The sequence below is a fragment of the Candoia aspera genome, chromosome 16, assembly GCF_035149785.1.
Source record: "Candoia aspera isolate rCanAsp1 chromosome 16, rCanAsp1.hap2, whole genome shotgun sequence".
NCBI lineage: Eukaryota > Metazoa > Chordata > Lepidosauria > Squamata > Boidae > Candoia > Candoia aspera.
The window spans coordinates 4,180,740-4,195,677 of record NC_086168.1 but is presented as its reverse complement, the minus strand read 5'-3'; the positions used below and the strand labels follow the sequence as shown (position 1 = coordinate 4,195,677).

The 14,938-nt window shown below is 48.7% G+C and overlaps 1 protein-coding gene across 2 annotated transcripts in view; it reads right to left on the bottom strand.

Moving 5' to 3' along the window:
* Positions 1-680: 680 nt before the first annotated feature.
* Positions 681-14,938, bottom strand: part of ABL1 (ABL proto-oncogene 1, non-receptor tyrosine kinase) — a 135,860-nt gene continuing 121,602 nt past the window's right edge. For both annotated transcript variants that reach the window (XM_063316014.1, XM_063316015.1), the window contains exons 7-11: positions 14,647-14,831; positions 10,720-10,872; positions 9,360-9,449; positions 6,569-6,730; positions 681-4,973 (exon numbers count right to left, since the gene is read on the bottom strand). In XM_063316014.1, the coding sequence (XP_063172084.1) occupies positions 3,334-4,973; positions 6,569-6,730; positions 9,360-9,449; positions 10,720-10,872; positions 14,647-14,831 (2,230 nt within the window). In that variant the 3' untranslated portion in view covers positions 681-3,333. The remainder of the gene's footprint in view (positions 4,974-6,568; positions 6,731-9,359; positions 9,450-10,719; positions 10,873-14,646; positions 14,832-14,938) is intronic.

The following is a 14,938-nucleotide window of genomic DNA, read 5'->3' as shown; positions in this document are numbered from 1 at the left end:
ACCCATCAAGGTTCTAGTCCTCAAGGCAGCAAACCCCACATTCACTTGAACTGATGATGTTGCCTAGTTGGGTTATGAAACGTCTGCAAGCCAACAACCAAGCTCACAGAGCACCAAGAACTCCATTTAGGGAAGACGGGTGTATCCTGATCTTTGGAAGCAATGCTCACGGGAAACCTTGCGAGAATGCAAATGAAAATTTTTGGAAGGATGAACAAAGCAGGCACCTTCTTACTTCAGGGCCTTCCAGCTGTGTTAGGGTTATAATTGTCAGAAGACCCCACCACCGGTTGTGGGCTGACAGGAATGATTGCATGAACTAATCTGTGCAAGGCTCAGCCTTTATCGTCGTACGCTGCATGATCAGACCATCATGTTAAATCAAAGTATTTGGGCACGGTGGATATACCAACATGAAAATTGTGCCTTGTTATCTGGGTTTAGTTTTGTTGGGTTAATCCAGCCCAAATCTGTTCGTAGACTGCTGTGGATCCATCCAGGGTTCCTCCCAGTCTGCTCTGATGGGGTTTTAAATTCTCACAAACTCGCTCCTGCCTTGACAAACACCAGGCTACCAATCAGAGCCACAGACACAGATTGATCTGAACCAGAAAGTCAGCTTGCTACAGACATACGTTCTTTTCTTGAGCATCAATTTATTTTTTTAAAAAAAACACCACCACCATAGACGAAGGAAGACCGTCCGGAATCATTTTAAAGAACACACATAAAGTGGAGGACAAGGAAAATCGGTGAAAAGATCTGTAAAAGGTTCTGACCTGGGCAATCATAAGCAAGGAACGAAGAGGGGGAAAACAAACCCCCATCAAGTATTATAGAAATTAAGAAAAAAGAAAGTTGCAGCTATTTACACATGGGGGTGGGGGAGTCTACGAAAGAGGCATAATACTGAGATATAAACATATATTATATTACGAGAGATTATCCACAAAATATCTGTACCCTCTGAAAATCCTCTGAATTTGGGGAGCCGCCCCCACCTCCGTTCTTTCAAAGGCAGCCTGAATCACAGCTTCATTCCCCCCACCCCCACCCCCATGTTAGGCTGGACACAAAACACAAGGGCGCTCTGGCGAACCAGGCATGCAAGCAAAGGCATTTCCAAGCATCACGCTGGACTAGGCCTGGAAAGAAAAATGTGGGGAAGTAATAATTAAAAAGGTTTCATGCCAGAGATGCTCAGAAAGGTATTCCAGAGGGAAAGGGAGGCGGTAAAAATGAACCAAACGTCCCAAGTTTGTGTCTTCATCCCTCAAGTCACCAACTGCACCGTGATGGGGTCGTTAGTTAAAGTGAGTGAGTTGCCATGCAGGGGAGCTGCCAACCAGTTTGGATGGATGGCAACCAGGGGCATGTATGGAGAAGAGGATGCACAAAGCTTTCCCTGCGGGGGAGGAAATGGTGGTGTAATGGGTTGTGAGAATGACCTTGGGAGACAGGAGGAAGAGCCGCAGACCAGACAACGGTCAGGTAAGAGGCAGCTGAGCCCACAGAAGGAAAAGGGGTGTGGGAAACATCTCAGAAGGGACCCTCCCTAGTTTCTAGGGCTGTAAAGGCAAGTAGGGGGGGATATACTTTCAGACTTGCAAGATTCTGTTAATGTCACCTTACGGTAAAGTAGAATTAGTTCATCTACCTCGCAAGGCTGACACCAATCTTGCAAATCCCAAAGTACATTTCTCCCCCATCGCCTCTACAGCCCATGAAACTAGGGAGGGTCCCTTCTGTTTCCCATGTCCCCATTTTTTCTGCAGGCTCAGCTGCCTCTTTTCCGACCATTGCCTAGTCTGCAGCTCTTCCCCCTGTCTCCCAAGGTCATTCCCACAGACCATTACAGGTGGGCATTCTTGCATTTAGAACAGGAGCATGTCCAGGAAATCAAGGTAAGGCAATCCTTCTCCTTGACATACTGGTTTTCTGTTTCTGAGGGTTTTCTTAAAAGTTAAGGGAGCATTGCATCGTGCATTTTTTTTTCCCCGGCAAAGGCCGAGTCCAGGCATCAGGGTTGTTTTCCATTGAGGAAGTCATTTCAGGCAAGCCATCTTGTGTGTCACAAGAGACGTGCCTTGTGGGAGTGGGGGAGGGATAAGCAACTGGCCTTGGGTATGGGCACAAGGGACAAAGGTTTTGGGGCAGCCCCAGCTAGGAGAAAAATACAATGACCCCAAAGATCTTAAGCACATGGAGGTGCAAATCATTTCCACTTTAAAACAACCCCTCCCCACTGTTTCCATGCTTCATTCATGAAGAGACATAAAGGTGTGGGTGGGTGTAAATCAGACTGCCAAGTTTCAATTGGTTGGGGAGAATTTAGCCAAAGAATTTTGCCCATTAAAACCATGCAAAGTTGTCCAAAGCAACCCCACCCACAGCGTTCCTCTCTCCCCCATTTTTATGGCTTCTCCACATGGGCTGATCACACCCAAGGAGTGCAGAACGACTCCCCTGCAGGCCAATGGAGTGAGTCATGCAGAGAAGCAACAGGTATCCTCTTCATTGGGCATGGACTCATGCAGTGTGGCACTGGGCAACCCCCCTTCCAAAAAAAAAAAGATGTGCAGATCCCCAATGGTCCAAAACTGGTTGAGTTTGGCATTTAATGGAAGATTCAACTGCCTCTTTCCCATCCCAAAGTGACTGATGGAAACTCTTGAAACAAAAGGGAGGAGGGAAGGGTTTGTTCACATATTCATTCATTTATCAGTGGGAGCAAACAGAGAGCAGAGATGCTTCTGTTGGTCCTCAGAAGGGCCTCAGACCGAAGGCTGCAGGAGGACGTGGTGTGAAAATACACCCATGGGCAGCCGTGGATGGGGGCAAGAGGGCGAGGGGAGGCTACCAGGAGAGAACCCCAGCAACCAATTTGGTCTAGACAAGCGGTGTCCCGCAGGCCCCGCGTTCAACACAAAGCTCACACTGGAAAAAAGAAAGCATTAGTCGGAATGTCCCAAAGGGTGCAGCGTTAAGACGAGTTAAGCTCCCCAACACTTGGACTCCCCAGAGTTAAGAAGGGTCTGAGAAGGTGGGAGTGAGGGGAAATCTGGTTAGAAGAATGGTAGGTGCACCAGGAAGGGTTTCACGATATGGCCTGTGGGCAGCAGAGGGTGGGCATATCCTGAGGGTGGGAGCGATCCAAGCCACGCAACGCCTGAGATGCTCAGAGCTTGAGGGTCTTGGAGGACCCCGGAGGGCAGCTAAAACACAATCCACCTGGCAGAGTAGTCCGCGTGTTGCCTCCCTGTTGCATGGGGTCCGATTGTTTCGTCCCAGGAACCAAAATGTCTTGGGTCACCGATTATCTGCCTGCTTCTGCTACCTCTGGACGATATCGCTGATTTCTTTGACTGAGCTGAGCAACTTGCTAAAATCCGGGGTGGTAGCCGGACCTCCGCCGGCTGTGGCAGGGCAGATCTGAAGCTCCCGGAGACTGTTCTCCAGTTTGTTGATGGCCTCTCGGAAGGCAAACTTGTTCCGCATCTGCTGGATCAAGTCCACGTAGCTCACGCAGAAGGTGTACAGGTTCTTGCCTGCTTCCAGGACGGTGCTGTGGCTCACCATCTGTTCCGAGTTCTTGCTGATGGCGGTCCGCAGGATCTCGGCGCTCTCCAGGACTGTCCCCTTGGTGACCGTGCCACTAGCTATCTTCTCCGGAGGTTGGCGAGTCTTCCTCAGGGAGACCCGGGTGGAAATGAGGGGGATGAAGGCCGTGGAGGCGGGCTGGTCTGCAGCCAGAGCTGACGAGACAGTGGAGGGAGATGGTGATGGAGAACCTGCCATCAAGAGCAACTTGGTGGAGGAGGGAGACTTTGGTACAGACGCCATCAATGACTTTTTGCCCCCCTCTGCTGACATGCTGGGCTTGGGAGTCTCCGCACTTCCAGGCTCGGCAGCCACAACCGCCTGCTTGCTCTTTGCCTGGGACCCTTCTGGCCCTTCGTGGCTGGGCCCAAGACCCCCCTTGCTATTTCTGCCCAAGGACGAGTTCAAGACCGGAGGAGGTGGGGCCGGTTTGAGCTTCGACAGCTTCCCTTTCTCCTTCTCTGGAGCCGGCTTCACCTTTCGCAGCCGGGATTCCTCACCCAGAGCTTTTCCAGTGAAGACGCCCAGGGAAGCTTTGCCCGCCACAGCCTGCTCTGCTGGCGGCCCCCCTCCGGCGGAAGGGAGCAGAGGCTGCCTCCGGCTGAGTCTGGGGGTGAGGGTGGGCGGACTGGAGCCCGGGCTGGACTCGGCCTCCTTGGAAGCCTCTTCCAGGGTCTCCTCGTTCTTCTTCAGCAGCCGGGGAGCCGAGGTGAGGGTTCCCCGGTTGACCGGGTCAGCCTTCGCCTCACTGGCTCGCTTCCGCGGCAGGGCGGGCTTTTCGCTCTTGTGGCCCCCAAAGGTCGATGAGTCAAATTGGCGCCCGGGGGACTGCAGGTTCCGAGGTAGGGTCACCGACTTCCACTCGGTGTCCCTGCCCCCGTGGGGCATACAGGAGGTGGAGCAGGACCGCAAGAAGCGCTTGCTGGAGATCAACCCGCCGTCCTCCTCGCCAGGGCCCGGGCGGCTGTTGGCTGAGGAGCCTGATTTTTTCCAGAGATTCGGGGACAACAAAGCAGAGTTCCCAGCTGGGGTCCCGTTGGCAACTCCGGCCGCCTCGTTGCTGGGGTTTGGGAACCTGGAACGGTCCTCTGGGTCGGCTGGGTGCGTGACCACCAAGACTCCGTTGCTGCTCTCCTTGGTCTCCTCCTCCCCTGCTCCCTTGTGGTCCAGACGGCCCTCCGTTTCCCGGAACGAACTGCTACGCTTTGGAGGAGTGGGGGCAGTCCTCTTCTTCTTCTTGATCAGAGCGCTGAAGAGATTGGTCTTCTTGTCTTTTGGGAGCAAACGGTCATCTTCATGTAAACTCCCGTCCACGGCAGTCCTTTCCTTCCGGGGCAGTAAAGGGGACACGGCCGGCTCGTGCTCTGTGGATTCTGCAAAACAAAAACAAAAACGAAAAAAGGATAGTCTTGGTTGACACAACTCCTAAACTAGTGTTTCTCAAGCTTGGCAACTTGAAGATGCGTGGACTTCAACGCATCTTCAAGCTTGGCAACTTCAACTGAACTTCAACGCATCTTCAAGCTTGGCAACTTCAACTGAACTTCAACGCATCTTCAAGCTTGGCAACTTGGCAACTTTCTTCAAGCTTGGCAACTTGATGCGTGGACTTGGCAACTTGAAGATGCGTGGACTGGAGGTGGACTTGGACCTCCAAGTCCACCTCCAGCCACAGAAGCTCCTGGGGTGACTTTGGGCTAATCACATTCTCTCAGCCACATTTACCCTACTGTAATGGTATGCGGGAATGACCTTGGGAGACAGGAGGAAGAGATGCTGCCTAGGGAACGGTCAGATAAGAGGCAGCTGAGCCCACAGCTGGAGAGTGGGTGGGGGCAAGTTCCGCACAGAAGGGACCCTCCCTAGTTTCTCAGGCTCGGGGGGGGAGGGAGAATTGTACTTTCAGACTTGCAAGATTCTGTTAATGTAGCCTTACAATAAAGTAGAATTAGCTGGCCGTGTTTCCTGTCTGGCCTACCTGGTAAGCTGGCATCTACAGAGTTGTTGTTGGGCGAAAAATATTGGAGAAGAGGGTGCTACATACTAAATCTGGAATTTAACCAATCAATCTAAATAAATATACAATGGGCCAACCAATCAACCATAATCTGGTTCCCACAAGGAGGAGAAACAGTCTGAGTCTGTTTCACTTAAACAGCCAATCTGCTCTTTAACTTTTAGGGCCCTGCCTGGTTTTAAATGCTGCACAGACCTGTCTTTAAAGTTACAACCATCGCACCATCCCCATGGTCACGTGATCGCAATTTGAGTGCTTGGCAACCAGCTTGCATTTATGACCGTTTGCAGTGTCCTGCGGCCATGTGATCGCAATTGGCAACCTTCCCAGCTGGCTTCCATCAAGCCAAATGGATAGGGAACAATTGACTCACTTAACTGTGTGATTCGCTTAACAATCAAGGCAAAAATGGTCATAAAATCGAGTCTGGTGATGTGATGCCTCACTTAGCAACTGAAATTCCAGTCCCAATTGCGGTCGTTAAGTGAGGACTACCTGTATCAACAAAATACCATTCTAGTATTGCTTGTTGGTCCGTTCCCTGACTGGTCTACCTTGAAGGGCTGAGATACACTAACAAAATTGAGGTGGGGTTATTCCGAGTTTCTTTCTCATGTTTGCTTCAATCTCCAGGCCGTGTAATCGCTTCTCCAAGTCCCTTTTTAATGGTTCTTTCATCCCAAGATCATTTCTAAATTCCTCAGCAGTCTTAGATATGTGATGTTATGGGTTTATTTGGCATATTTTGTTTTTAATCCAAATTAGAGAGAGGGGATTCATTTGCCACTCAGTAGCTGGAATGGCCCACAAGCCCTGTTGAATGAGTAAAGAAAAGAAATAGAAATGCTGCAAGTCAATTGTGTTGCTCAGCCTTACAACGGTACCCCGTTGTGGTAAAGAGTGCATTGGGGTGTCTGATGCTCCTTCAGCTGAAAGAAGAGTTCAACTTACCACCTTCTCCTGGGCCTTTCGCAGGCACCACCTCTAAGCTCTCGATGTCTTTGCATTCAGCCATCTTTCGGGATGTCCTGGTTTTCGTCGGCAGCTCCGGAGCTTGCAAAAACGGGTTGACCACGCTCTTCAGCATTTTCTTTCCCAGCTCTTTTTCCACTTCTGGAAAGGTAGGAGATAGAAAGAAAGCTTATAGCAGATTTAAGAACAGGAAATGATATTTCAAATTCAGCTTCTCTTAAAATGGACCTCGCTTTCGGTCACGGACCATGAGGATAAAGTCAACAATGCCATGAAACATTGATTTTTTTCCTTAACTCTTTTCCTCTTTCCCATACCCCTTCCTAACCAGTGTGAAGGAATCTATTCCAGCCCCTCCCACCGCCAGCTTCCAGGAGCGACAGTCTCAAATCAGAAGCTGAGTCTGCCCAACTCAGCCTGTAACTCGGCTGCTGAATGAATCAAATCCTAACCCAACGTCCTGGGTTCAGACCATCTGGTTAGCCAGAAAAAAGCCTAAAGAAAGCCAACATGTATCAAATGTCTCTTGTGGCTGTTTGGCCTTTAACTGGTTTGGTTCACAAGCCCAGCCACATCCATAGAGCTGGAGGAGTTGCCACACTACAGCAAAAGAGAGGATCTGAGTTAAAGCATGGCAGAGAGAGAGAGAGAGAGAAAGATAATAGATAGATTTGGATGGAGAGATGGATGGACAGACGGAAGAGGGGGATGGGTGGATAGATAGATAGATGGATGATAGGGGAGAGGGATGGATGGATGGATGGATAGTAAGATAGACAGACGTATAGAGGGGACGACAGATGGATAGATAGAGGGGATGGATGGATGGATGGATGGATGGATGGATGGATGGATGGATAATATTCATAGGTAGAAGAGGGAAATGGATAGACAGATATACAGAGGGGATGGATGGATGTACAGACGGACAGAGAGATGATATCTGATCGATAGATAGGTCTTGTCTAGTTTCGTGTCAGAAATGCAGGAAATAGAAAGGGGGAAAGTATTAATTAAAATTTTAAAATTTAAATAAAGATAGATAGGTGAGGGGGAATGGATAGGATGGATGGATGGATGATAGACAGATGGATGGAAGATAGACAGAGACAGATTGAAGAGGGAGATGGATGGATGGATAGTAAGATAGACATATAAGGATGATGGATGGATGGTAGACAGGTAGACAGGTAGGTAGGTAGGTAGGTAGGTAGGTAGGTAGGTAGGTAGGTAGATGGATGGATGGATGGATGATAGATAGATAGATAAAGGTAAAGGTTTCCCTTGACATGAAGTCCAGTCGTGTCCGACTCTAGGGGGCGGTGCTCATCTCCGTTTCAAAGCCAAAGAGCCGGCGTTTGTCCGTAGACACTTCCGTGGTCATGTGGCCGGCATGACTACACGGAACGCCGTTACCTGCCCGCCGAAGCGGTACCTATTAATCTGCTCCCATTTGCATGTTTTCGAACTGCTCAGTTGGCAGGAGCTGGGACTAGCAGTGGGAGCTCACCCCGTCACGCAGATTTGAACCGCCGACCTTCCAATCGGCAAGCTCAGCAGCTCAGCGGTTTAACCCGCAGCACCACCACGTCCCTTTTAGATAGATAGATAGATAGATAGATAGATAGATAGATAGATAGATAGATAGATAGATAGATAGATAGATAGATAGATAGATGATAAATGATTGATAGATAGGAGAGGGGGGAGGGATGGGACAGATGGATAATAGACAGATTATAGACCTCTGCTTGAAGTCTAGTGATCAGAAGCCTCCTTCAGGTGTGTGTGTGTCTGAGGCAGAGAGAGAGAAATTATTCACTAGCGGAGCTATTTCCCCCCTCCCGCTCCCGAGAGCAACAGAATATCATGATGCAGCATTGCTATGACAATGAAAACAGAGAAAATCTCACGGAAGCATTAAAGCTCAGTGGCACGATACCTGCTTTGCACCCAGCATCTGCATCCAAACAAGAGGTGTAACCAGATCAGCATGGGCAGGCAGGCAAATGTGCTCTGTGTCTGCAGCTGTTGCCATTCCCAAGATGTCGGTTAGAAATCTTGGGGGGGGGGGGGCTGGGGAGTGTCCAACCTACCGCTGGATTCCCCATTGCACCTTGCCCAAACCAAAGAAACCACATTCACCCATCATGCTCCACATGGGTGAACCCAGCCAGCATCTATGCTCCGTTTCAGTCACTCTGGCCCTTAAACTGATATCAATCAATCAATCAATCAATCAATCAATCAATCTATTTCTTTACCGCCCAATTCGTATTGCAACGATTCTGGGCAGTTTACAATTTGGGGGTTGGAGGGAGGCATTGGTGCACGTGACAAGCCATTACACCCCCCTCCGATTCTCTGTTTGAGAAAGTTTGAGCTGTCCCTCCTCAATAATGTGATTTTATCAAGCATGACAGTCCAGCAGGCCAAATATTAGCAGCTCTGACCGAGAGAGAGAGAATTTCAGGTAGGGGATTTTTTCCCCAGCCTGTTTAGCTGATAAATGGAGATGCCGGAGAACTTAACTCTGGCCTTTCTGCACTCGGAGTCGATATTAGATTAATGTCGAGGCATATCCACCCACCCTCTCCTCCCCTTATGAAGACCATGGAGCTGTTCTGCTCCACAATCCTGTTTTTCCTTCTTAAGGATGTGAGAAAGCTTGCTGCCTTGACTGAAAAAAAAAGAGAGGGGGGAGGGGGAGGGGGGAGAAGTTTTCCATTGCAAAAGTCATGAAGTGAGAATTATCCCCTGAGGCACCCACCGTCAGAGATGCTGGATTCTTGAAACATCGTCTCAAACGCTTGATGGATTTCTGCAAAGGAGGGCCTCTCGGAAGCGCTCCACTGCCAGCCTAAAGAGAAGACGAGGGAGCAATTGGTGAAAAGCACACGTATGGACTCCAGAAGCATCGTCCTTTCAATCCAGGATAAGAACGAGTCTGGGTTTTCCAATGGTCCGTTTGCCTTGAGCTTGGAAAGGGCAGCAGGCTAAGAGGAGGCCCACTGCCGCCATTCTTACCTGTTCTGCATGGATAACCTCAGACTGCAAAATGCAATTTTCCACTGAATACTGGCAGTCCCAGCCCCTCCCCTTAAGATGTAATGGGAAGTAGGAATAACCTTGAGGAGCAGGAGGAAGATCTGCAACCAGGACGACACTCAGATAAAAGAAATCCGAGTCTGGGCCAGAACTGTAACCTGAGAAAGCGTCTCAGACAAGACCTTCCCCAGTTCTCACGAAGATAAAGGGAGGGAGGGGGGAAGCACCTTCAGACTTGAAAGATTCTGTTACTATGATCTTATAATAAAAGTAGGATTAGCTTGCATGTCTTTGGTATCCATGTTTGGTCTACCTTGAAGGGCTGACACTATATCTATCATCCCTCCCTCCCTCCATTCATCCCTCCATCCATCCCATCTATCCATCATGGGCAGAAGGAATACCTTGAGGAACAGGAACCAAGACAACAATCAGATAAAAGAAATCTGAGTCTGGGCCAGAACTGTAACCTGAGAAGGCGTCTCAGACAAGGCCCTCCCCAGTTCTCACAAAGATAAAGGGAGGGAGGGGGGGAAGCACCTTCAGACTTGAAAGATTCTGTTACTATGATCTTATAATAAAAGTAGGATTAGCTTGCATGTCTTTGGTATCCATGTTTGGTCTACCTTGAAGGGCTGACACTATATCTATCATCCCTCCCTCCCTCCATTCATCCCTCCATCCATCCCATCTATCCATCATGGGCAGAAGGAATACCTTGAGGAACAGGAACCAAGACAACAATCAGATAAAAGAAATCTGAGTCTGGGCCAGAACTGTAACCTGAGAAGGCATCTCAGACAAGGCCCTCCCCAGTTCTCACAAAGATAAAGGGAGGGAGGGGGGGAAGCACCTTCAGACTTGCAAAATTCTCTTACTGTAAACTTATAATAAAAGTAGTATTAGCATGCATGACTTTGGTTCCCTAGTCTGGTCTACTTTGAAGGGCTGACATAAAATAGTTGAGGGTTGCGGAGGGTGAAGAAAAACGATGCTTAATGTAGTCTGCAGTCTGAGATCTGTGTTATGGCTTCCCCAGCCTTAAAGAAAAAAAGAACCAAGAAAGCAAAGAACAGACTCACATTCTCTCATGAGGTCGTAGACTTTTTCTGGGCAGCCTTCAGGACGTTCCATGCGATAGCCCTTCTCCAGAAGTTCGTATACTTGCGACAGGTCAATCCCAGGGTAGGGGGACATGCCGTACGTGGCAATTTCCCAAAGCAAGACACCAAAAGCTGCGAGGGAGGAAGGGGAAAACCAACAGGTGCTTTAAATGCATTAAGTGGACCCCTACAGCTCTTTGGCATGCGGAAAGCATCAGCAAGAAACAGAGAAGGGCTTTCTTGCTACAAATCTTACAATGCCCCTGGGAGAATCAAGAATGTTGGGTCAGAAGGACAACCCAGGAGAAGGTGCATTTTTGCTTTTTCTAAAGGCATCACCAAATGCTTACATATATACATACCTTGAATAATCAACAGCACCTGCAAATGGAAGGATGCCCACCACACCTCTGTTTGAGTCACTGATTAATTCCAGCCTGCTTTCCATTAGTCTTGGGGCATATTTTAACGCGATGTGATATAGCCAGGAGATCACTAGGATTAACTGGCTGCCGTGACTTCGAGGCCTCAGGTGTTTACCTGACTTCAACGTCCACACTATGTGGAAACAGAATTGGCTAGAAAATTGTCCTCCACAATGTGGAAGGGTTCTCAGAGAAACCATCTGGGTTTCATCAGCCCCGTGCGATATGGACAACACTGAACAGAATCCGCACGGGCCATGGTAGACGTGCTGATGTCCTTTATAAGTGGGGCAAAATGACGTCACCGAATTGTGACTGTGGGGCTGAAAAACAAACTATCCAACATATAGTGACAGAGTGCCAAAACAGAGCCTATAACGGAGATTTCGCCGATTTCCTGGCTGTGACATACGGAGCAAAAAATTATATTTGTATTCTAGACACGTCCGCAATTTTATATTCTATATTTTATATCTTGTATTTTATCTCCTGCGTTTTGATTCTACTGAACGGCGATGTGAATGTACCGTACAATAAATAAATAAATCCATCAGTCTCTGCTGAAGGTGGAGGGCCTCCAAAGGCAACTCCGTTTAAATTCCACCACTACACTTGCTTTCTCTCAATCAGTTTGAATCTTGGGAGAGGGAAGCAGAGGGCTGGAAGAAGACAAGGATGTCTCTCTAGCATGACTTGGAAACGTGTAGATGTGTTTCTTAGAGTAGTGAGGATGTGTGAGTGAGTCCTCCAACTTTGCTTGCTTTGAGGCCACGTCTAATGGCTATGAGGACACCAAGGAAGCATTACAAGTCTTTTCTGCAAGCCAGACACGTCTCCAGAGAGGGCAGGGTTAGCCTAATTTTCCATTCATTTGCCAATTCACAACCTGGACATTTTTGCTCTTTCGAGACCTCCTAGAAGGACCATTAAGAGATGTTGCTGGGACAGATGATTGACAATTGGACGGGTGAGCGATGGGGGTCTCTTTGCAAATTGGAGCAGCTCAACATTATCTCCCTCTGCTCTTCCCACCTCCTCTCTCCCTTCTGGGTCTGTCTCCTGCAAAGTCGGGGTGGGGTGGGGAATCTTTTCCTCCAAGATCCACAGCAGGAAAGCCAGAAGATCCCTGCATGGCCAAGATGAAGGCTGAGAGATGAAGTGTGGCAATGAGAACCATTCCCTAGGCATCCTTTCTTCACCCCATCTCTCAAGGTCTTTCTCACATACCATTACAGACACCTCCCTAATTCACATGGGGATAAGAAGGGGAGGAGGTCCAGTACAATCAGATGTTCAATGTTCTGTTATGAGAGCCAATCTCAATAGAAGTAGTTTTAGCCTTCCTATAGAGTTGATTACTGCAGATGCTGACTGCAGTCAGGAAATCAGGAGACGCTTAATCCTTGGGAGAAGAGCAATGACCAATCTCGATAAAATAGTTAAGAGCAGAGACATCACACTGACAACAAAGGGCCGCATAGTTAAAGCAATGGTGTTCCCCGTAGTGACATATGGCTGCGAGAGCTGGACCATAAGGAAGTCTGAGAGAAGGAAGATCGATGCTTTTGAACTGTGGTGTTGGAGGAAAATTCTGAGAGTGCCTTGGACTGCAAGAAGATCCAACCAGTCCATCCTCCAGGAAATCAAGCCAGACTGCTCACTTGAGGGAATGATATTAAAGGCAAAACTGAAATACTTTGGCCACATAATGAGAAGACAGGACACCCTGGAGAAGATGCTGATGCTGGGGAGAGTGGAGGGCAAAAGGAAGAGGGGCCGATCAAGGGCAAGGTGGATGGATGACATACTAGAGGGGACGGACTCATCCCTGGGGGAGCTGGGGGTGTTGACGACCGACAGGAAGCTCTGGCGTGGGCTGGTCCACGAAGTCACAGAGAGTCGGAAGCGACTGAACGAATAAACACACACACACATAAAGCTGATTTCTTGGTCCAGTCTACCTAGTGAGGCTGAGACTTCAGCTATTCTCCAGCAGCCTTCCCAGGTTGGTCTCGAGAGGACAGAATGAAGGCAGACCTCTTCAGCTGGCCATCTGTTTCAAACTCCCAGCTGAGAGGTAAAACAGGAAGGTGGCAGGAACAGAGAAATTATGCTTTTGAAGTCCGTCTCACTGAAACCACCTTTCAAGGGCTTGGAGAAAGGAGAAGGTCTTCCTGGATCCCCGAAGGCAGTTAAATAAATATCAAATTCCCCCACGTATTCTCTCGCTTCAGCTCAGCAGCCTGATGCATCTGCCCCTTAACTGAAGAGAAGGCAGCTGCTGCGTCTCAAAAACAGAAAGCACCTCTTGTATTATGAGAGGAATAACCACCGGTCATTTCAGGCTGGTTATTTCCAAGATATTTCTTTATTAGACCTCCGTCCCCAGGCAGCAGGACATGGGGAAGAAATATGTTGTTTCTTTAGAAAGAAAGAAATCCAAAGATGAAAAAGCAGCTGGAATGGGTTTTTTTGCTAGAAGAAGGTTGCTTTTTATAAAGTTACAACAAAGTCCAAACTCGGAGAAGGCAAGATTAAGCCAGCTGCTCTCTTTAACCCCATCTGGGATTAGAGGAATATGTGCATGGTTCTGCAGTGAATACAAAGCCGTCCTTTCTCAGATTTTGGTGTGCACAGAGCTGGGGGCAAGATGGAAACAGCGAGGGAAGATGAGAGGGGGGGTTGCAGAGCTGAGAAGAATGTCAGTCAGTGAAAACGGGTGAGATTCGCTCCTTCGGCATAAATTTTAAAAAAGCATTTGGTAGAAAAATAAACACATCCACAAAGCTGTACATATTTGCCTGCTGGTCTATGACCGTAATAAAGACTGATCTGATTTGATTTGATTTGGGCACATCTGCACACTGTGCCCAGATATTACTAATGCCTTCAGTTAAGTGGTCACACGTGTAGATAGACCTCCCTCTTTCTCTGGCCACTTCTAATGAAAAGAGCTAGTTAACAGGTGGGGCATGTGGTTTCCAACGAAGTACTGGATCGGGATGCCTGTCTAGATGACAGCATGTAGGCAACCGTGGCTGATCTTGGAAAAGCACACCCCACCCTCACCAGCACTGATGATGCTACCTAGTCTGGTCATGCAACGTCTGCAAGCCAACAACCAAGCTCAGGGAGCACCAGGGACAGCACAGATCAACCCCGAGCTCCAGAGATTCTCTTCTATGGAGAGATTCATTCACCCATCCACCCATTCATGCCTATCTTCTTTCAAGCTAAACAGGCATGACCCGTTGGGCAGACCTGTATCCTCTCCGCCGCAAATTTGTCCCTGGATTGTGTTTTTCAATGTGTCAAAAGGAAGAAATTATTAAATACATCAGGAGCAACAACCTTCATCGTACAAGTTTAGGAGATCACTCCCCCACGCTGGCATGGCACTTAAAAATAAATGCCCCCCCCCAGCCTAAAAACGCCTGCCTGGCCCTGATCCAGCAGCTTTAAGACGGCTTTGAGCTCTTACCCCAGACGTCAGATTTGATAGAGAATTTGTTGTACGCGAGGCTTTCCGGTGCAGTCCACTTGATAGGGAACTTGGCCCCAGCATGGGCAGTGTAAGTATCCCCGGTCATCAATCGGCTTAGGCCAAAGTCGGCCACCTTCACCAGATGGTTCTCCCCCACAAGGCAGTTCCGGGCAGCAAGGTCTCTGCAGAGGCAAAAAAAGACTGCTGTTGAGGAAATGCTGAGAGAAAGCAGCTTAAGAACACTTCGAGGGAAAGCTGGAGTAAAGTCAAGAAAATGCCGAGAGAAGGC